This window comes from Rattus norvegicus, chromosome 4 (assembly GCF_036323735.1).
Source record: "Rattus norvegicus strain BN/NHsdMcwi chromosome 4, GRCr8, whole genome shotgun sequence".
Classification (NCBI taxonomy): Eukaryota; Metazoa; Chordata; class Mammalia; order Rodentia; family Muridae; genus Rattus; species Rattus norvegicus.
Window position 1 is genome coordinate 54217605 of NC_086022.1, and position 23729 is coordinate 54241333.

Sequence of the window (23729 nt, forward strand, 5' to 3'; positions counted from 1 at the left end):
TCAGGTCCCCTAGAATTGGAATCCTGGACAGTAGTGAGGTGCCATGTGGGTGCTGGGAACCCTACCCAGGTCCGCTTCCAGAACAGTTCGTGCTCCTCAGTGTAGAGCCATCTCAGGAGCCCCAACGGTCACATTTCTAACAGGAGATTTTTACAACTGTCCTTTGCAAATCTGAAGTCAAATTCAGGCCTTGTTGTCTCTTCCGTTAGCTGGCATATGCTTGCACTCTGTGCTTCATTAGCCACCTCGTGAAAATGAGAAGTAGTCGTGTTTAACTCAAAGACAAAGACATTTGTGTCTTTCATATCTATTTCAGATATGCTTCCTAAGGCAACCAGCAAAGGAATCCTCTGTTGGCCCAATGTCTAACAAAGTATGTGACTTCAGTAGAGGGAGCATCTTACAAGATGATAAAGATTATGTTAGAAACTTGTGGGAGGGGCTACCAATTACATTTTTTCCCCACTAATTTATTAACTCACTTTACATCTGGGTCTCTCGGGCTCCACCACCTCCTAATCTCCCAACCCATTGTTATAAATCCATCTCCCCATTACCCCATCTCCCTCACCTTTGACCTGAGTGAGCCTAGCAGAAGGAACAAGTTAGTGTTGGGTTAGCACTCTCTACCTCCCATTCATTGTTGAACAAACAAGCATAGCAGTCTTTGTTTAGACACAACCCTTTCCTTTAGTCACTTATATTTCTCCCTCACCATTCCACACTGCTCCTTCTTTCCAATCAGAAGGGATGCACATCTTCATCTCACAAACAGAATGTTATAATCACACCCCTCGGCTCTCAGCGAATTTGTGGCGTGTTTATTTTTATAGGAATGGCTTTCTTCACCATGTCTTTTGAAGTTCTCTTCAAATACAGACTACTGCCTTCAGCTCAGGGGGACTTTACTATTTAAAGTTAATTCTGTTCCCTCTTTCCCTCTGTTCATTTGCAACATTTCTATTGGATTGAGTCCTGGCTCTTCTGTATCAGTCTTGTGTTGCTTTTCTCTCTAGTGTTCTAAGCTTTTATGAAATTCTTGCTTTGTATTGTGTTTTTTTTTCCTCACTTTTTTTTCTATAGCACCCAGTTTAATCCTCTGATTTTAAAGAGTTCTTTTGGGGTGGGGGGCTGGATACATGTCATTCTTCCTTTCTCATGGTAGCAGATTTAGCACCAATCTAAATCTCTGTAAAAATATCAGGTTTTGTTACTGCTTTATTATTTTCTGACACAGGATCACCGGGTCTTCTAATGCTGTGCATGCTGGCCTTGAACTCAGAATTCTTCTTCTGTGGACTTGATACTTGTAGTGGTTTGAATATGCTTGGCCCAGGAAGTGGTACTATTAGGAGGTGTGGCCTTGTTGGAGGAAGTGTATCATTGTGGGCAAGGGCTTTAAGACCCTCATCCTATATGGAGAAAGAGGAACACTCCTCCATCGTTGGTGGGATTGCATACTGGTACAACCATTCTGGAAATCAGTCTGGAGGATCCTCAGAAAATTGGACATTGAACTGCCTGAGGATCCAGCTATACCTCTCTTGGGCATAAACCCAAAAGATGCCCCAACATATAAAAAAGACACGTGCTCCACCATGTTCATCGCAGCCTTATTTATAATAGCCAGAAGCTGGAAAGAACCCAGATGCCCTTCAACAGAGGAATGGATACAGAAAATGTGGTACATCTACACAATGGAATATTACTCAGCTATCAAAAACAATGACTTTATGAAATTCGTAGGCAAATGGTTGGAACTGGAAAATATCATCCTGAGTGAGCTAACCCAATCACAGAAAGACACACATGGTATGCACTCATTGATAAGTGGCTATTAGCCCAAATGCTTGAATTACCCTAGATGCCTAGAACACATGAAACTCAAGACGGATGATCAAAATGTGAATGTTTCACTCCTTCTTTAAAAGGGGAACAAGAATACCCTTGGCAGGGAAGAGAGAGGCAAAGATTAAAACAGAGACTGAAGGAACACCCATTCAGAGCCTGCCCCACATGTGGCCCATACATATACAGCCATCCAATTAGACAAGATGGATGAAGCAAAGAAGTGCAGGCCGACAGGAGCCGGATGTAGATCGCTCCTGAGAGACACAGCCAGAATACAGCAAATACAGAGGCGAATGCCAGCAGCAAACCAGTGAACTGAGAATAGGACCCCCGTTGAAGGAATCAGAGAAAGAACTGGAAGAGCTTGAAGGGGCTCGAGACCCCATATGTACAACAATGCCAAGCAACCAGAGCTTCCAGGGACTAAGCCACTACCTAAAGACTATACATGGACTGACCCTGGGCTCCAACCTCATAGGTAGCAATGAATATCTTAGTAAGAGCACCAGTGGAAGGGGAAGCCCTGGGTCCTGCTAAGACTGAACCCCCAGTGAACTAGACTGTTGGGGGGAGGGCGGCAATGGGGGGAGGGTTGGGAGGGGAACACCCATAAGGAAGGGGAGGGGGGAGGGGGATGTTTGCCCGGATACCGGGAAAGGGAATAACACTGGAAATGTATATAAGAAATACTCAAGTTAATAAAAAAAAAAAAGACCCTCATCCTACTTGCCTTGTCCCAGGCTGGCTTTGAACTCAGAGATCTGCTTGCCTCAGTCTTCTGGGATTAAAGGCGTGTACTACCTTGCCTGGACCTAAGCTTTTCATAACCACTATGCCTCAGGATCTCCATGCCAAGATCTGGGTTAGAACCTTGTGTCTTCCAGCCTCAAGATCTGGACCACAGGTGTGCCCTCCATTTCTGGTTGTCGTTCATTTCAGATGTAATCAAATTGACAGTTAGGAATAGCCATCACTACACTTCATTTTTTTTTTTAAATGTTGTCAGTGTTATGTATTTTATCTCCACTTCCCCATTCTCTAGTACCAGTTTTCACTTTCTTAATTTCTTCTCCTTCACACTGTTGGTTAGTATTATATGTCTGGTAGTCCTTGGTCATCATATCCTTGAAGGACTCAAGTTGTTGAAAAAAATCTACCATAGGGATTTAACTCCCGAGCTTGAGCCACTTACGAAACAGAATTCTGTACTGCATGGGAGATGATCTTTGTGATAAAGACTGGGGCATGTCCACAAGTAGCATTCCATCTGATGCACGTGAGTGGAAGGCACACAGGTTGGTAGGAACTCCCATAATTACCAAAGGAAGGAGGGAATTATCCTGAGAGAAGAGTGTTAATTCCCAGAGAGCTGAACAGCCTGCTTTCTATGCGCACTAGGGAGACCACCTTTCTGCATTTAAACTACACTTTTGCATTTGATCCAAATCACAAGTGGAGCCCTTATAGAGGAAGAGCTGTTTAAATATTCTGATGGGTATCAGTCCTGCTTGACAATGTACATATTTGGGGAATGGCAAAGACGACTGGCTGTTCTGAGATCTGTAAACAATATTCCAACAGATAACTCTGAGAATTGCCTTCCATCCACGCCATGTGTTTTCCTTTTCTACTGCGGAAGCGTCTTTTAAGGAAGGAATAGCTGAGGACTCCACAGTGCTGTTTTTCTATGGACCTTGTTTATTTCTGTTTCATTTTTCGCATTTCCTCATCGCATCTGTTTTCAGTGTGTAAGTCTTATCAACCCTTCTTGTATCCAGCTTTATATTTATTTTGTCTAATCCCGGGAGCAGAGAATGGCACATCATTACAAATACCCGCTCAACTCATCACCTTGAGTCGCCAGTTCTGGTTGATTCGGTCATTTTCTCAGGATGATATGGAATGACCCGCTGAGGTCAGTGATTCTGTTGTTGAGGCCGGCACATGAGGGTCTGTTTGTTAAAATAACATAGGGCGCACAAAGCCTTTGACCCCCTTTTGCTCTTCCTTCTGGAAATCTTACCCACGCAGTCCTCTTGACTGCTTCCCATTGGAATCCCAATCAGTTGTCTTTTCTCCCTGCTCGGGTCAGCGAATCTAAATTGGATATTTTAAGGAAGCAGTGCTCATTTATACCAAGATAGTTTGAAGGGAGCCTGACTTTGATTATAAAGAGATTTAATGGAAGCCTCTTGTTTAGCTTGGAGGACTGAGTCAGCCCTGTAATGACAGGCTTCCGGGAGTGCTGGGACATCCTGGCCGCTCCAGCCACTGCTCTGGAGCAGGTGAATAAAGGACCAGCAGGCAAACAAAAGCAAAGGTAAACTATACTTTATGCTCCGTCTGAAAAAAATTTTTAAAGATTGTTTTTCAAAATGTCTTCTTACAACAACTAGAAGGAAACTAATCTTCACTTCCTTGAATATTCCACTTTCTTCTTTTAGCTAACTTTTATTGTTCAACTGAAGTACCTTCTTAAATATGAACTACTTTTGGGAATCCAGGATCTTAGAAAATGTGTTTGTCCCTGGTAGTTGTAAATTAAATTTAGTAATTTTTATCCACTACATATTTATATTTGAAAATATTCTCGCTTTTGTGTTTAGTCAAGCTGGGTTACTTCTCTTTTATGTTTAGAGTTTCTCTGAAAAGCAGGATTTTGTAGCATGTGTCACGGCCGTAAGTTCTGAGGTGGTAAATGGTATTTCGCAAAGCAGGCCTGGTAAACAGCTGCAACGCAGGTTTATTGGAGTGCTACACACTTGAATCATTTTGTAATAATTAGTGGTAAAAAATTCCTCATGCTAACAATTTCCATTACAGTAGCAGTGCATTTATTCAATAAAATAGTTTTCATAATCTTTAGTAATGTCTTGTAATCTATTCTGTAATTATTGATCTATCACAATGATTAATACTGGAGGGCTGCTGTTTATAGAAAATGTTACAGTTCTTAGGAAACATGTATTATTGAAAGGCTTCAGAAAATAGATTCTATCACAAAATAGTTTCTATAGTTCTATAGTTTCTATCACAAAAATAGGTTTAAATTTTACCCAACCACTCCGAAAGCAACTGAGTAGAGAATAATCTCTGACTGTCTTTCTCGAACCAGTTTGTACTTTTGTACTTTTGTCTCATCTTTTTTAGAAAAAATATGTGTATGTGAGCATGTTTATGTGACCCCTCTTCCTAGTTGGTAAGATAGTTTCTAAGATTCTTTCACGAAATAGAATGACAAGAACACATGAGGCAATGTTTCTTTGGTAGAGTATGTCAGGTGTGTCAGGAACTGGCTACTCCAGTCTGGACACTTCCTTTCTTTGCATAGGTATTTCAAAACCTGTCATGGTCATGTCAGTGCAGCCCAGAACTGGTGCTTGGTACATTTCTCTATTGCTTCCCCATGTGAGAAGATCCTCTTACATTGCATGGGGGAATTATAATTCCAAATCACTTTACTATTTTTGTTTTGTTTTGTTTCGAGATAGGGTTTCTCTGTGTAACGTTGGCTGTCCTGAAACTCACTCTGTAGACTCGGCTGGCCTTGAACCAATTCACTGAGATCATCTGTCTCCTAAGTGCTGGGATTAAAGGTGTGCACCACCCACCCACCTGGCAGTTGATTTGTTTTCAAGTTGCAAGGCTTGTAACTATCCAGGGTGCAATTTGTAATCTTGGGGAAGTAAAAACCTATTGTAAAAAGTCAAAACTCATTTGTTTGAAAGGACATTTCCTTTGCATTGATGATTAATGTATGATTCTACAACTAATATAGAAACTCATTTTCTTTACTATTGTACATGTACCAAGCCTAAGGTAGAGATCCAGTTATCCGATGACCTTTAAAAAATGGACACAAATTAATACTTAGTTAACTGTTTGCTATTTGGTCAGGAGTTTAATTCCCTGGTTATAAGATAGCATACACTGCTTGCCACATTTACTTGCCACATTGGGGTTTCTCATTAATCCAGAAAGGATGCTGAAAGTCTATGTCCAGGACCTTAGACAAAGATGAAATACTATGTAACTAATCCCTCAAGATATAAACCTTTAAAAAAAATGAACTAAGAAAAGGACGTAGTACACGGATTATTTCATTAACCCTTTGTTTAGGTACCAAAGCCTTTTCAGATTAGGTAGCTTTAATGAACTTGATAACTTACCATCTGAAGGCTGACGGAGATATTTCAGTTAGAAGGTGGTTATAAAGTCAGAGAACGCTGTACGGTCAGGCATACATCGGTGGCATGTGGGAGAGCAGAGCATAGCTGTAAGATGCCCAGAGTCTGTTCAATTCAGTGACATGGCTGTGCAGGGTAAGAAAGTTGTCCCTGAGGAAACTCAAGCAGCGAGTGTGACACGGGATTTCAGGGAGGCAATGAACGAGTGAGCAGGACTCCATATATTTGTGCTAAAGAATTAGAGTTTATATCCTCTCTTAGATGGCATTTCTTTAAAAAAAAAAACAAAATGGTTCTGCTTCACAAAGAAGTATGACTTATATTGAAAAACAGTGAAGTTTCCATTTACTAGTATTATGTGAATTTTCCTGAGAAGATGCATAGAAACGTTGTTATTTATTCCAAATAGAGAACACCGACATAGCAAAGACAGGTTCCCACCCAAATCTGGCTTTCATCACCAGTGAGTTTATCAGGGATGCTTGTGAGAACATAGGCACGGAGTGACTTTCTGGACCGTGAATGGCTCTTGGGTGGCTGCCCATCACTGAGAAGCTTCCTTCCCACTTCACAGGAAATGCTCGCCATGGAGGCTCAGCCTCCAGATGATAGGTGATTACTCAAAAGAGCTGTACAACCAGTTCCTCTTGTAAGTTGTATGAATGCTCACCACCAAGAGGTGTCCTCCGCCGCAGCTATTTGGGAATTACAGAGCTTTGTGGAGTGGCTTGGCACTTCTTACGAATTTCCTGTGAATGTTTGGAGCCCTGTGAGTACCAACACTCCCTCTATGAGGGAAGGTTTCCATCCAGAGGAAATAGCTTTGTAACAGGAGACCCGGAAATGGTTAATATTATATACTTACAAAGTTAAAGCTTATTTTGAGAAGAATAGAAAGGAACCCAGATATCACAGTAGTTCTAAAATTTGTTTAAAACGAAGGCATACTGGTGTTCCTTGATTATGTTGTGAAACAGACTTATAGAAAATTCTGGACACACTTATAAATTACAGGCCTTCAAGAGATATGATAATAAAATGGATTGTATTGCAATACAATTGGTGCTAAATTTTTAATTAAACATTATGAGAAAAACCCATTGAGAATCTATCTATCTATCTATCTATCTATCTATCTATCTATCTATCTATCAATCTATCTATCATCTATCTATCTACCTACCTTTTTTTTTTCCAAGCAGGCAGAAACCCAGCTCATTGAGTTATGACATTTAAAAGGGAAGGAATTCATAAGGAAAAAGCATGCTTCTTATAGGCTGTTGCTCCAGTGACTGTTACTGGATTGTAACCTAGCAATTACTACTACAGAATTGCCAATGCAGCTTTGAGATCACCAGCTTCAACCTGCTTTTCAGCTTGATAAATATTTATGTATTTTATAATGTTTAGGAAAACACCACAGTGAACTATACTTTCTTTGAGAGTTTGAAAGTAAAATCACATCTGTTGGATCTCCAAGGGACTGAGAACTCTAGGATATCTCTGTCAACCTTTATTAATTTCCCTTGACATCTTAAAAAGGTGTTGGAAAATTAAATCCCAACATCAGGTAAAAGAAAAAGAAGGGTTATAAATTAGAGCATTAGATTTCTTCTGCAATGTATTATGATGATGTCAGGAGAGTATGAGTTTTAAAATTTTTGCTGGGTAATTTCTTTAATCTTAATATGCACTGTCCTTGATGCATGAATAAAAAAAGGAAAAAATTGAGCTATCGTCAAGACTAAGGAATAATTTAATTCCAGCACTTGGAAGATGATGACAGGAAGATTACAGGTCAAGGTCAGCCTTAGTGCAAAGAAAGATCTAGTCTCCCAAACAAAAATAATACAAAATTTAAACACAACCAAGAAAAAGTAAACAAAGGTAGAGATATAGTTCAGGGATAGAGTGCTGTTTTCCATGGACATGTACAAGGTGCTGGATTTGTTTCTCATCAGAACCAAAGAAGAAAATACATATATTCAGGTTGGAGGGGTTAGGGGGATGCTGGCCCGGAAACCGGGAAAGGGAATAACATTCGAAATGTAAATAAGAAATACTCAAGTTAATAAAGAAAAAACGGAAAAAAAAAGAACTTCAAGCCTCTGAAGAAAGAAATTGAAGAAGATCTCAGAAGATGGAAAGATCTCCCAAGCTCATGGATTGACAGGATTAATTTAGTAAAGATTAGTTTGCCTTTAAAGTGAAGCTATAGGTGACAACTAGTGGTATACTTTGTCCAAACTGCAAACAACTTACTTTTACTGATTATTAAATTTTATATGTTCTACGTATTTTTCAAAAATTAGAAACATAAAAAGAAAATGTTTTGCTATATACAGATGATTAACTAATAACACTATGTACTAGATACTTATATGTTTTTCCTAATTCTCAGTATTACTAGCAATGCTGAGCTAAACAAAAATATATTGAATTGTTCTGTGCAAGAATATCTACTTCCTCTGAACAAAATTTTTGAGAGTAAAATTAACTTTAAAGGTTAGAATTTATGAGCAGTGAAAATATGTTCTACCTGAAGCCATATCGTAAACTAAAATGAACAAAAGTTATCTGGATATGTAAATATCTTTATTCATTAAAACACATCCTTTTCCCCCCCAAAAAAGTGGCGATTGTTAAAAACACCATAATACTGTTACTCATAACACTTTGAATCAACAGTCTTTTGGGGTCATCACAGGAAGTACTTTATAGTCATCCTGATCCTTCCAGAACTAGGCTCAGTTTGTTTTACTGAAATATTGCTTGCATGAATGCTAAGGGTCCAGAGATTCGAAGACCATCAGGGCATACTAGTACTCAATTAAGGGGGCTTATTGCTTATGGAAGAAACAGAATGTTTATATCTCCAGGCACCACAGGCAAAAGGATGTCAGAGAGAGCTATCTGTAGGACTTCAACTTTGGTTGGGTGACTTGAGAGAGTCTAAGAGTGGGGAGGGGGAATGTACCCAGAGGGAGTCAATGTGTGAGTAATGAAGAGTGGTTATGCGCAAGACTTCGGATTTCATTCCTAAGACTGCAAACAAGCAAATAAACAGAAAACCACAAGAGCAGAACCATCTCTGTAGTCATTTGTTCCTCTGAGACAGATGTGTTTGGAATTCGTGCATTGCAACCCTGACACCAACACCTCCCTTGCTTGAACACGATTTAAAGGGGCCCTTACACTGACTCACTTTTATCGTGGCTTGACAGTGAACTAGCCTATCTTTGCTAGCCTGTGAAATTACCCCATCTAAAGTCAGGCTCCATGGTTTCAACAGCTTCTGAGTGTTGGTTTACTCATTTTAGGTTTTAAACATAGTTTATCACAACTGTTCTGCTGAGAGGAATAGAGGAGAGTGGCTTCTTCGCTGACCCCTGTCTGTATGTGGCAGACTCCACCCAAGGGCCACGTACTCGCCGTCTTCACTATCTGGAAGAGTAAACCAAAGAGGTAAGATCGTAGGGGCTGGAGGGGTTCCTGGAAACACATTTCACCTTTCTGTGGCCTTTGTAGTGTTCATCTTTCAGTGGGCAACATTGGAACTGTGAAGCCAAAAATCACAGTATAGTAGTAAAGAAGCCTTCATGAGCATGCCTTTCTCTATGGGGTGAAGAGAGCTGACAAGAAACCTACTTCCGGTTGGGGATTTAGCTCAGTGGTAGAGCGCTTGCCTAGCAAACGCAAGGCCCTGGGTTCGGTCCCCAGCTCCGAAAAATAGAAAAAAAAAAAGAAACCTACTTCCTTTTTCTTTTGTTTAAAGGCCTCCAAAATGTCTTCAGAGATGGTTTTATGTTCCCCCGTAAACCCGGCTCCTGAGCAGAGAGAAACAGATGATAGAATTTAGGGGCAAACCCAGGTTAAACTCCTCACCCATCCATTCTGTCAATATGTTATCAAATCTCTCTCAATTCCGCCAATTAAAGACGCATTTAAAGAAATAGACTTTCATGAGAGGAGCATGGGGAGGCCAGGAAGCAAAGGCAGGTTGCTATGGGATGATTATGATTAGGTGCGGAAGTCAGGCAGTGATCTGCACTTCCACCGGTTGAGGTACAGCAGGGCTCAGAAGCAGGGGCTGTGGATGCATGGATGGGGTGAGGGGAAGGGGACCTGAGGAAGCTTGAAGCAAAATTCAGTTGTATGCTAGTAGGTAGAGTAGTGTTATTCATCTTCAGGCTGTAGAGATCTATCCAATGAAAGAAAATACCTAATTAAAAATGACATTTGAATGTTTCACTTTACTTTAGGACTTCTTAAATATCGTTTCACCAAGTAAGCCCCAAAGTCCAAATGCTTCCCCAGCTTTCAGTAGAGCTTTGATGCTGATTTGGACCTCGATAGAACTGCCTAGATACATCCTACTCAAGCTTTTGAGTTGAGATCTTGGGATTCAATGAGTCTAAGCGGTGGTGTTGATAATGGTGATAAAATTCCAGCACTGAGGACGGGAGTTGAGGGAGATGGTCCCATGAGAAAAGTGCTTGTTGCAGAAGTATGAGAACCTGAGTTTGGATCCCCAGCAATTACATAAAAGCAGATGCCGTGGAACTCACCTGTAACCCCAGCACTGGGGCAATGTAGATGGGTGGAATCCTAAAGGTCACTAGCCAGCAACCTAGATGAATAAATGGGTTTAAGGTTCAGAAAGAAGTGCTTACTGTCTTAAAAAACTGAGAGAGTAATAAAGCAAGATACTGGGCATTGACCTCTGGTCTTCACACATTCATGAGCAGGCAAGAGCACTTGCATACACATACACATACACATTCACACACACACACACACACACACACACACACACACACACACAAACACCTTTCTTTGTTTAGAACTGGATCTGATGAGCGTTTTGGTGAGCGTTTAATGTCCATGATTCTGCTGTTTTATGCCTACATTGTTCTCTTGGTGCAGAACTTTTCTGTTCACATATGGTAGATTTTACTTCAAACCAGAAACTCTGATAGAGGATCTTCCTATGAAACCTCTTCTGACTTAGGAGAATTTCAGTTATTGTATGCAATTATCATTTTAACCACCAGAGGTCACCAACCAAAACTCATAGCATTTTTCAGGTCTAGCATACTAATGTGAATAAAAATTCTAGGTAACCCATGAAGCTACCCAATATTTATTTCACTCCACATTTCACTACAGAATTTACCACAAAGGAACTGGAAAGGAATCTTTTTCCTCAGCTCTTAATCAGCAAATGTCTGCTACAAGTCTTAACATCATGATGGCATACTTAAAGCATAAGGCATACCATTTCCCTGGTACAACAGAACACTTCACACCAATAAGGTCTTTGCTGTAGCCACCTAAAAGTAGTTCTTCTGCAGTTTCTCCCAGAAGACTGAAAGGGAAACATGACAACTCTCCATCTGGTACTCATTCATCCTGAGTGCACCTCCACTGATGTGTTCCTTGTCACCGACCTCAGTTTTCTTCTTACATCCCTCACAGCCAGGGTAGTCACTCCTCTAACCTATCCAAGCATTCCCTATAGCATTTTCTTGTATGGCCTCATCTTTCACGTGATGGGACATCAATCAGAGCTCTCCATTTCTGTCTTAGTTTCCTCTTTTGGGAAATCAAAGTGCAATCACAGATTGTTATATAATTGTTATAAGAAAGCAATTAAAGCGTTTTAAGTTGTAATGCCTCATATTGGCAAGTTTTCCAATGTGATTGTAAGTATTATTTCACATCTGTTTTTCATCACGGACCTCACATCTTCTTCATATTTTATTATGGATATAAAGGTTTTGTAGCTGCTAGGCACGTTTTGAATTCTTTTCCTTATCCCTGAGTAGAAACTTGATCATGACACTTGATTTTACATCTCAGTTCATTCATCCAAATTGTTATAATTTTAAAATAAATCGTTCTTTGAAAATATAAATAAGCAGTCACAGCATCCCTGCTCTTAGGAGTAACCACTAATGGAAAACTAAATTTCTCCACAGGCCTTTTGGATTACGTTGAAGAAGAGGTAGTGTAAGTTTCTATCTTATCATGCAACTATTGTCTGAAGGACAATTAAGACGCTGTGTTGTTCAACCAGTACATCTTACATCAGGGCTGCTCATATTTTTTATCCTGAAGTCTATCTCATCCCTAAAACCTGCTCGACTTCCAGTTTATCAAAGGAAACCTTTTATAGCTGCTTGGAATGCTCCAACAGACCTGTGTTTGATAAAATATAATTTGGCAGTGAACTTAAAAGTGTTTCAGATGGTTGGAAGCCCTCGGCTCAAAGACAGGAGGCAAAATGTTGTTATATTTTATGCCAACAAATTGGGATCTTACCCATGGTATACATCAGAAGGGGTACCCATCAATGGTGGTCTTCCCCAAAACACAAGCTTACAGGTACACCTGGAAAAGGCTTACCAGGATATTAATTATTACATCCCTTCTGAAAATTTCAGTGGACTTGCTGTTATAGACTGGGAATATTGGCGCCCACAGTGGGCCCGGAACTGGAACACCAAGGATATCTACAGACAGAAGTCAAGAACTCTTATTTCTGATATGAAGGAGAACATATCCACTGCTGATATTGAATATTTAGCCAAAGCAACTTTTGAGAAAAGTGCAAAAGCTTTCATGGAGGAAACTATCAAATTGGGAATTAAGAGCAGACCCAAGGGCTTTTGGGGTTATTACTTGTATCCTGACTGCCACAATTACAATTTTTATGCTACAAACTATACCGGGTCATGCCCAGAAGAGGAAGTTTTGAGGAACAATGACCTCTCTTGGCTCTGGAACAGCAGTACTGCTCTGTATCCTGCTGTTAGTATTAGGAAATCCTTTGCAGACAGTGAAAATACTTTGCACTTCTCACAATTTCGGGTGCGTGAATCACTGAGGATCTCTACTATGACATCACATGATTATGCTCTGCCCGTATTTGTCTACACACGGCTGGGCTACAAAGAGGAACCTTTGCTTTTCCTTTCTAAGGTAAGACTGTCCTTGCCCCTTAGTGCAGGACTTCTTCTGTATCTAAAACAAAGCATTTCTTTGTTAATTTTGTCCTTTGAAGAACACTATTAGTGTAAAGCTAGCATCTTTCTAAACTACTGATCTGTTTAGACTCTCCCTTTGTGGAAAGTAAATGTTTTATGTTTCTTATTAGCATTCCTTTTTATAGGACACACCGAGGTAGAAGAAACTAGCCTATGGTGCTAGCAGCTATTGAATTCCCTATGACTGGTTATTGTGGGAGATTATTAAAATAATTTGTAGTGAGCAGGTTAAAAAGTTAGAGAGGATGTTTTAATATGGGACCATTTGGCCATACATGTAAAAGTAGAATGAAAGACATTCTAAATATAAAGAACATATGTAAGCTTGTAGACTGAACCATCTTAGATACAGTTACTTCTCCGATCTGCTAATGAAAATCTGGTAAAGCAGTGTGGGCTTAGAAATTTGATGTTAACCATGAATAGTTTCACAACTCAGGTAAAACTCTGAGTGGATTGTCTTTGTGACTGATTATTTTCATTCAAATTATATATGTTGCCAGAGACCTCATACTTTTCGGAAGAGCAGTCTTTAAACCAAGTGACTTTCACCCTGATTGTCTCTCCATTTGCTGGTCTAGTCACTTAAATAGTAACTTCTAGGAAAAAGAGTAGATTTACTACTAAGGTATATATATTTCCAAACTGAGAAAACTTGAAACCTGTTTCGGCCATCCCATTTATGATGTAATAGTATTTCTCCATTTTACTCTACACCAAAGGGTTTGAGATAGTTCAACAGAGGCATTTCTTTTTTCTCCTTATTATAAATTTCAGTTGACCAGCCTGTGCTACAAGACAAAAGGTGTTTTGAGTGCTTGACAACCTCAGGTGGATGCTTAGGAAACACTTATGTATGGGCTTTATGTGCATGCCCATTAAAAGCAGAGGCTGCACATCGGTGGGAAGTAGAGAAAATGCTATCTATGCCTTTAACACTATCCAAAAGGTGACAGTCTTCCGTTTTGTCTGAAACTCACACTAACCTCCAAAATGAGCTGTGAAAATTGAATCAAGAATGGCAAGAGATCACTTCTGGGAGGTTTGGAAATGATATCTCAATTTTTACAGAACCACCATGGCTCTGGAACTGGAAAACATACTTACATATGCTTATTTATTATTCTATACATGTTATATATACCAGAAAGTATATTTTTTACATATACACACATATATACATACATACATATATTCATATATTTAGGTCAATAATGTCTCTTTAGTGAGAATTCATTTATTTTTGAAAAAAGAACTCTAAAATTGAAAGGCACAGTGTGCATTCTGCACATTGCACAAGGCAAGATAACTTTTTTTTAATAGTGACAGCTCAGAAATCGTACTCTTCCTTCCCAGGAAAGCGTCATCAGAATTTGGGCCTCATCTCATTCTGAAAGGGGAGCTATGTTCCAGCATTTAAAAACATTAGCATGCACACCACTGTACTCAACCAATCATAAAAAATAATCTACTCATAGTTTTTAAAAATATCTGATGCTCATTTGTTCCAAACTCTGAACGACTATGAAGGGTTTCCATTTTTTTTTCTGCAATATGTCTGCCTTTCAGAATGCATGCACCCAGTGAGGATTGGGTAGCACATCTTTTAACCTTCCCAGAACTCAGCTTCTTGGTTATCAACAACAACAAAACAAATGAAAACAAAAAACAAACCACCTGGACCAACAAAACAAAACAAAACAACTACAGAGTAAGGGTTGGGACCATCTACCCCACTGATCTAACAGAAGAATGATAAAAATCAAATAAGGAAAGGTATGTGAAAATTTGAATCCCTTCAGAAATACAGGTGGAATAGCTATCATTTTAAAACAAGCATCAAAGCCTTGAACTTGACCATGGGCTATCTAAGAATCTCAGGCAGCAGTCAAAGCTTTGGCGAACAGTACAGAGGCAGTGATACCTCATTTCACTGGGAAGATGGCCCATACTGCCAACATATAAATTCAGTCTAGACAGAACGTGATGTCATGCTCTATAAAAACGATGAAAATTATTTCTGTGGCTGAAGATTTAAATGTTTTTCCGTAAGCAATTAATTTCTCTGTTATCATATAAAGTAAGTTCCATATTGACTCTGTTTCTTCATTATATATCCCACTAGTACAGTACTTTCTAATATAAGCTCTGGTAAACACCAGGGACCAAAAACCAAGTATGAAAAACGATTCCTCTAAGGCATCCTCCTACCCTTTACTTCCTTTTGCCCCCTTACATATACACAATGTAAATTGATTATATCCACCCTGCACTTTGCCCCTCAAACTCTCCCTGGTCTTCCTTTCAATACATGCCCTTCTCATTTCAAGTTTCCTTTTTAATAGCACACTCAGTCCAGTTAGTGTTATGGTAGAGCCCGTTTGCGAGCCCCAAAAGACCACCAAGGAGTCAATCCCAATGCAATCGCACTAGCTTGAGCTTAGGCCACGCCTCCATCTGTGACGCTGCAGGACCTGAGGACGAAGCCCTGAGCTCTCAGTAGGACAAGGTGTTACAGGAAATGGCAAGCAAGCGAGGGGGTTTCTAGCCTGGCACATATCTGATTGGGTGTGTGTGTGGGGCTCTTATGGAGTTGTGTTGCCCTTTAAAATAATTGGCTGGTGCTGGGAGCCAAACCATAAACTTAACTTCTGCTTTCCTCTTGATTGGTGGTGGTTAGGAAGTAAAATGCCAGGGGCAGGGTTGTAACCTGGAGACACAAGTTTGTTGGGGAGTAACCTGGAAACTGGTGCTAGAGAGTTCAACCTTAGGTCAGGTTCTCTACAATGGAGTATGAAACCAAGAACTGGTCTCTCGCTATCTGCTTGTATATGAGTATGGAACCATCTAAGGGATCATTAGCCACTTTCTAGTAGCTACAGCCTCAAAGACAAATGATTCCCTATCTCTCCAACAACCACCAATAGTTTCTCAAGTAGGAGTGGGGCCACATGGGTTCTCTACCCCCTGTAAGACTAGAATTTTAAATAGCTTGATCTTGTTCAAGAAACCATAGCTTCTGTGAGTTCACGAGTGCAGTAGCCATACTGTATAGAGAAGGCAGCGTTTCAAAGCACTCCTCCTCACCTACTAGCTCTGGCTTCCTTTATGCCCCCATATCCATGATGTTTCCTAAGCCTTAGAACGGTAGAGTGTGCGGAGGATCGACATAATGTCCTACACTCATAAACTCTTATTCTTTACATTGAAACAATTGTGAATTGTTTGAATCATTGTTCACTGCCTAAAGAAGGTCCCTTGACTGGAGTTAAGAATAGGATATAATAAATACAAGTGATTACAGACAGCTTGGCAATATGACCGCTCAGCAAAAGTGCAGTCGTAGGCTTCTCTCTAAGGCCTATGGCCTCACCAGTCCTAGGCCTCTGTCCAGGATCTCATTCCTAGATATGAATTCCCTCCTGTGGAGTGGGCTGCAAATCTAAGCGCAAAGTGGTTGGTTACCTGTCTAACAGATAAGACATTATCGTACCACTGGGTGGATCTTGCTTTGGTGGGTGGTATTGCAACAGTATTACCTACCACTGTGATAGGCGAGGCCATTGATGTCTTTTTTTTCTACCAGTAGCCTGCTTGGCATCTCGGCACTATTTGAAACTAGCTAGCATGGATGGAGGAAGTTTTCTGATTAATGCCAGAATGGTTTTGTTCTCTTTGGTTCTACAACCGAAGTACTTATCCACTTCTGAAACAGTGATTTGAATCTGAGGATCGTGAGCAGTAAAGCCCAGAGGCCAGAGGCCATACTGGGACCCAGGGGTCCATTTTGGCTACAACCACTTTGTTCCTTTCTTCTTGCTATCCATGAGGTTCTAACTCTTAGGTGGTCCTTTTAGACTCCCAAAGGCATTTCTCTAGTGTCTTTGCTGTTCTGATCCCCAGACTATACCTGGTCTGTTATCAACTTGATCTCTGCCAGATTACAGTAAATCAATATGACAATCAGTCTTTCAAAAAAATTACTGCCTCATGTTTGGTGAAAATGTGCTTGAAAACTGGCTATGTCTTCGATCTGTCCTAGTAAACCCCTTCTCATAATGGCACTAAAGGACTGTCATACTTAAACTAATGTAACCTTAGAAAGTATGACTATCATCACATAAATCTGTAACTTCCATATCTAGTGAATGTAAATCAATGACATAAGTACAAGATGTAAATGCTATGGCCGGTCTCTCCTTTGATAATGTCTCCTTAATCCCAGGAAGACTGGGAGACTTCCTTCTGATCACAGTGTGTAACTATCATCTTGCTAGTCTCAAGGCTGTATCGTGTCAGTGGTCTGCATTTTTCTTACATCTTTGAGTCAACAGATGTACTTGCAGTCTGCAATCTGGGCACTATGGGTGATTCCTCTTCTGCTTGTATTTACCAGACTGTTGACAATTTTCAAAGCCTTTTAATGTACATTATCTCAATTGAGCCCCAAAGAACCTCCCCTTCCTGTTCTGTGTGCTGTCAGATGATATGGGTCATGGAGAATAGAAGTGGATATGAACCACAAAGGTAAATTAGTTTCAACTTAACTCCCTCTTCACGTTTCACAAATCTCCAGGAAAAAATGTCTGTAAATATCTGTGTGAAGATGAACATTGTAAATTGTTCATTTGTTTGATATACTGGAGAAGTGTCAGGGGCCAAAGTAAAAGAGTTTGCTCTCTTTGCTTGTATTTCTCTCTAACTAATTTCTATACCCAACTCTCTTATATTTCATAGGTCCACAATCGTGTTTAGGCACTAAGGTAGTCTTTAAATGATAAAACACAAATTCCTCCTACTGAAAACTCGAAATCCTTTATCTTAACCATATTTGGAGAAACCCTTGTAAGTTTGTCATTGCCAGATGAGTATTAGATAAGCCCCATTATATCCAGTACTTTAAAATAAAATATAGTGTCAGGGGCCAAATATAAAGGTTGAAAAAGTCAGAGCACAGAGACATTAAGCACTGTACATTTGCCTGGCTTGGATTCAAAAGGACAAGAAGCCACCTGAGTGACTGTGCTCATGATACCCCGCAGAGGTAAGTGACAGAAGGAAGCTAAAGACTTCTTTCTGGAAGAGAAAAGTCTTTAGATTCTGTGTAGGCATTTATATATTTGCTTGTGAGCAACTGTCCCCAATCAAGTTTAAAGAAAAAACTTTTGGTGACTATTTCTATATCCTGCCTATTAAATTAAAAACAATAGCCTGCCTATTAAAGTGTAATATTTTTTCTTTAAAAATATTCATATTAGCCAGGCATGCATTCTTAATCCAGGTACTCAGAGGCAAGCAAAGGCAGGATGATCGCTTATAAGTCTGAGTTTAGCCTTATTTATATAGTGAGTTCCAGAGCAGCCAAGGCTACTACACACACACACACACACACACACACACACACACTGTTGTGGTCTGAGAATATGATTCTGAGCATCAGTCTATTTGACATTTATGTTCCTCTAAGAAAGCAGGGGGTGATATCTAGGGAGCATTTTATCTCAGCCTATAATTGTAATTACTAGTGATTTATCTTCCAATGACTGATCAACTCTGTTCTCTCCCATCCAGCAAGATCTAATTAGTACCATAGGAGAAAGTGCTGCGTTGGGAGCTGCAGGCATTGTTGTTTGGGGAGACATGAATTTAACTTCATCTGCGGTAAGTCAGTACCTTAGGGTAGATTGTTCTGTTTTCTGTAGACATTACTCTAATCAAAGCTCTCATTATTCCCAGAGGAAGCCAGATTTGGGATAAAACTTAAAACCTGTGCCTAGTACCTAGATCTGTCTAAAAATATTAACTTTGAAAAGATAGAGATCATAACACAATTATTTCTTTACTATTTATCATATGCTAAGAGAGTAACGTTTTCTGTTTTGTTTGCTTTGGATCCGCTCACAACATGGTCATGAAAGCTAATGACTACTCATTCATAGACAAGGAGACAAGGGGAAATCAAGCAGGGTGACAGCTAACCAGACTAGTTAGTAGTAGAACTGTTATTGATCACCACAGATTTTTCTGATACAAGATCTATTGCATTGGACCACTACATGAAATAGGTTGTATCCTATCTGGAGAAGCAGAAACAGAAAACTTTTAAACGGTCCCATTGAAAGTATTTTTTTTCCCTATAGAGAAGCCAGCTGGGCTCTCTAGATCTCTAGACTCTAGAGCAACAGAACTTATTAAAATCAATGTATGGTCATATAATATACTAATTAATATATACATATATTCATAGAATATATATATGTATACACACATATATAGGCATATATACATATGTATGTCCATACACTGGGATTCACCAAAGGCTGTCTACCAACAGAAGGTTCAAGAATCTAGTAGTTGATCAGTTCAGGAGACTGAATGCCTCAGCTTGTCTTCAGTATGTGTCAGAATCCTGAAGAAGCAGGGCCTAAGGTCAGGAACAGAATGGACTTGCTAGTGAGAGTGAGACCAAGCAGGCAAAGTGACAGCTTGCTCCCTTCTTTCATGTCCTTTATTTAAGCTGCCAGCAGATGTGGTCTGGATGAGAGGTGGACCTTCCCATTTCAAAGATTCAGGTTAGAAGTGGGTTCCCATTCAAATGATCTAATTAGAAATACAAACACAAAACAAAAACAAAAAAAAACCCCAAAAAACCCTCCCATAGGTGTAGGCCCAGTCACCTGGGTTTTATTTAATTCCAGATGTAGTCAAGTTGACAATGAAGAATAGCTACCGCACACATCTGTGGGGATTTATACGGAGAGCCAGAGGTTCAACTGCAGACTTGTGGAGCTTTGTCAGGAAATAACATGTAATCAAGGCAACCTCTATGTAGAACATATACTAGAACACACACACACACACACACACACACACACACACACACACACACACACACACGAATGATCTAGTGTTATTAGCTTTCCTGGGTCTAGTAGTATGTAGGAATGTAGAACCTACAACAGGTTATGTTTGATTATACTTAACAGAGAAGTCCAGAATGCTATAGGTGGGAGGTCTACAATAAATCAGCAAATGTGACAGCTCAGATTCTAACATGACCAGAAAAACAAAACAAAGCAAAAAACAAAACAAAGCAAAAAACAAAACAAAACAAGACCAACAACAACTAATTTCTTTCTTTCTTTTTTTTTCCTTTTTTTTTTTTTCGGAGCTTGGGACTGAACCCAGGGCCTTGCGCTTGCTAGGCAAGCGCTCCACCACTGAGCTAAATCCCCAACCCAGCAACTAATTTCTAAGAAACAGCCTGGAGCATCTGCTCTGATGTGGATTCTGCTTTGTGTCTGTTCCTTTCTATCTCACACTACTCATTACCTTGACAGCTAGGAAAAGAAAGGAAGGAAGGAAGGAAGGAAGGAAGGAAGGAAGGCAGGCGGGCGGGCGGGAGGGAGGGAGGGAGGGGGGGAGGGAGGGAGGGAAGGAAACAATGTATGACTTGAAGAAAGGCAAGGACCTACGTGTTGATCAGTCTAGCTTGCTGCTTCAGCTACTTTGACTGTAACCTCTGCCTCTAGGGCCTTTCTCATTTCCGCTCTGAGACCTTTGGGTTACTGCAGAATTCAAGAGTTTACCTACTTTTGGTAGGACAAAGCCATCCTTTCAGTTCATTCTAAAGAGCTGCCTCTGGTTCTAAAACCTCTAATACAGCTTTTTTTTTTTTTTTTAACCTTTCCAGGAGAACTGTACAAAGGTGAACCGCTTTGTGAACTCTGATTTTGGTAGCTACGTAATCAATGTGACCACAGCAGCTGAAGTGTGCAGTCGTCATCTTTGCAAGAACAATGGGAGGTGTGCACGGAAGACATGGAAAGCAGCTCATTACCTCCACTTGAACCCTGCGAGTTACCACATAGAGGCCTCTGCAGATAGAGAATTCGTAGTGAAGGGAAGAGCGTCAGATGCTGACCTAGCCGCCATGGCAGAGAATTTTCTATGTCACTGTTATGAGGGCTATGAGGGGGCTGACTGTAGAGATATGACAGAGGCCAGTGGCCCCTCGGGGGTTTCCGTTTCCTCTAGTTCAGTAATAACACTGTGTCTGATAGCTCTAGCAGGTCATCAAAGCATTCAGCTGTGACATAATTGACTTTAAAGGGAATTGTGTCCTTTTAAGTAGGGTATTATGGAGCAGATGGATTTCACATGCTCCTCTGAGTTCCTCTGAGAGCCATTATAAATCAACATTATGTCACAACATGAATAGGAACCTCTTACCTTCTTTGCTACACTTTGGTTGGAAGCCAGGTCTAAGAGAATAAAGCAGTGCACTCTGTTCTCTTACTTGAATGTTTCAATGGCATTTAAATCAAAGTTTATTCTTTTTCTAATTATATAGGCACAAGTGTGCAAATGAATAGTAAGCTTATTATTTCAAGCACATTTTCTAGGAAAGCAGTTCATTTACAGGCAGGTTACAACGTAAGCACCTGGTTCAACAGTCGTGACCCGGTCAACTAATTCATCAGAGGAGGTGAACCGCCGTGCTACTGGGCCAGCCTCCGCCTCACTTGCGTCTGTTTCCCTGATGAACTCATGGAGGACAGGATTACTACTGGTGTGGTTTCTCAAGAGAAAGAATTCAGGTTGCTGACTCCAACTCATCACAACCATCAACCTCTTCCTTCTCAGACCTTACCAGTCTGCAAAACAAAAAGGTCCAGGATCCACTGAACTATAGATCCAAAAGCTGAAGTCCTGTTGACGTTTGAAAGTGGAACCTTTCTTTCTTTCTTTTCTTTTTTATGAAAAGAAAGTGTATAAGGAAAATCAGCTACTTTGTCTTCCTCTGTTCCCCATATAAATTTTGAGTAGTAGATTTGGGTTTAGAATCACTTTGAACCTGATTTGAATTACGCTGTTCACTCTTTATGTGGGGTTATAAATCTTAACAAGTTCTTTACAGCCCTCTTTATCTTCTGGAATTTGGTAGTATAATTCTTGTCTCAGCGAATTAGCACAGTAATTTGCCTTGCACTCCTGGGTTCTTAGTAATGTAGCTGATCCAGGACAATCTCTTGAACACTAAAGCAACAGTCAAGCTGTTTCCTTCTGTGGACAGCGACCATTTATAATCACTTAGACATTGTGCTGTGTTCCTTGAGGGATACTCTCAGGGGATACAGTTTTCTCTCCATAAAGATAATTTAATAGGAAGAGAAACTCAAGAAAGATATGATGATACTAATAAAGAAGGGATACCACTTGAGTCTTCTCTTCTTTCTTAACTCTTTCAACTCAGGATCCCTGCTTGCCAGAGGTGACTGTGAAAGTTTAATTCTGAAATGTACACTAGAAACAAACAAAGCCTTAATTATACTGTGAATGAAAGGCATGATTATATATATGTATATATATGCTATTTAAAAATTAAATTCATTTTTATATGAAAGTTGATGTGATTAGCATTACAGAGCATTTACAAAATTTTAACAATAACCAAAGAAATCACCAATAAACACCTTACTGTAAGCTGGTAACTTTTTATGTAGTTTTTACTAATATTTCTTATAAAATGATTTTTGTATGGCTATAATTATATTTTATATTCTGTTTCAATTAATGATGTGTTTTCATAGCATTTTGTAATCTTCACGCATGTTTTTAAAAATCTTTTTCTCTTCCAGTAGAGGGATTAAAGGTTAGGATTAATGCAAACTAAGCAAGTGCTTTAACAGTGATTTTATTTTGAGTTAGAGTTTAAGTTAGGTAGGCTGGCCTGAAACTTGTTATGTGGCTACAGACTGTGGCCAGAAGAAGCCACATCTATGTCAGAGATTACTACTATGACTACTACTATTACTACTACCACTGCCCACTCCTACCACTACTACTACTACCACTATTACCACTACTCCTACTACTACCACGACCACTACTACTACTACCGCTACCACTCTTCCTCTTCCTCCTACCACTACTACTACTACCATGACCACTACTACTACTACTGCTACCACTCTTCCTCCTACCACTACTACTACTACTACCAGGACCACTACTACTACTACCGCTACCACTCTTCCTCCTACCACTACTACTACCAGGACCACTACTACTACTACCGCTACCACTCTTCCTCCTACCACTACTACTACTACCACGACCACTACTACTACTACCGCTACCACTCCTCCTCCTACCATTACTACTACTACTACCATGACCACTACTACTACTACTGCTACCACTCTTCCTCCTACCACTACTACTACTACCACGACCACCACTACTGCTACCGCTACCACTCTTCCTCCTACCACTACTACTACTACCATGACCCTACTACTACTACCGCTACCACTCCTCTTCCTACTACACCACCACTACTACTACCACTACCACTCCTCCTACCACCACTACTACTACTACTACTACTACTACTACCACCACCACTACCACTCCACCTCTTACCTGTACTACTACTACTACTATGACGATGATGACCACGATGTTGTCTTTTTGAGACAGGATTTTTTTCTGTGTTGCCTGGCTGTCCTGGAACTTACCCTGCAGACCAGGCTGGCCTCACTGGAGATTCATCTGCCTCTGCCTCCCGAGTGCAGGGATTAAATGTGTGGAACACCACCGAAAGATTCTTACAAGGCTCACTGACTGATAGAACTTC

The 23729-nt window shown here is 40.1% G+C and overlaps 1 protein-coding gene across 1 annotated transcript; it reads left to right on the forward strand.

Annotated features, from left to right (window-relative positions):
• The first annotated feature begins 4123 nt into the window (after window positions 1–4123).
• Hyal4 (hyaluronidase 4) lies at window positions 4124–22760 on the forward strand. Its single transcript, NM_001100780.1, has 5 exons — window positions 4124–4171; window positions 9359–9503; window positions 12020–13022; window positions 18659–18748; window positions 20781–22760. Exons 3-5 carry the CDS (start codon window positions 12069–12071, stop codon window positions 21180–21182), a joined length of 1446 nt encoding a protein of 481 aa, NP_001094250.1. The 5' UTR covers window positions 4124–4171; window positions 9359–9503; window positions 12020–12068; the 3' UTR covers window positions 21183–22760.
• The last annotated feature ends 969 nt before the right edge of the window (window positions 22761–23729 follow it).

What these genes read in the sequence shown, in the direction of transcription:
- Hyal4 (NM_001100780.1), top strand. Translation starts at nt 12,069, where the DNA reads ATGCAACTATTGTCTGAAGGACAATTAAGACGCTGTGTTGTTCAACCA. An exon ending in CTTTGCTTTTCCTTTCTAAG is followed by an intron (nt 13,023 to 18,658) that starts GTAAGACTGTCC and finishes TCTCCCATCCAG; the next exon opens with CAAGATCTAATTAGTACCAT. An exon ending in TGAATTTAACTTCATCTGCG is followed by an intron (nt 18,749 to 20,780) that starts GTAAGTCAGTAC and finishes TAACCTTTCCAG; the next exon opens with GAGAACTGTACAAAGGTGAA.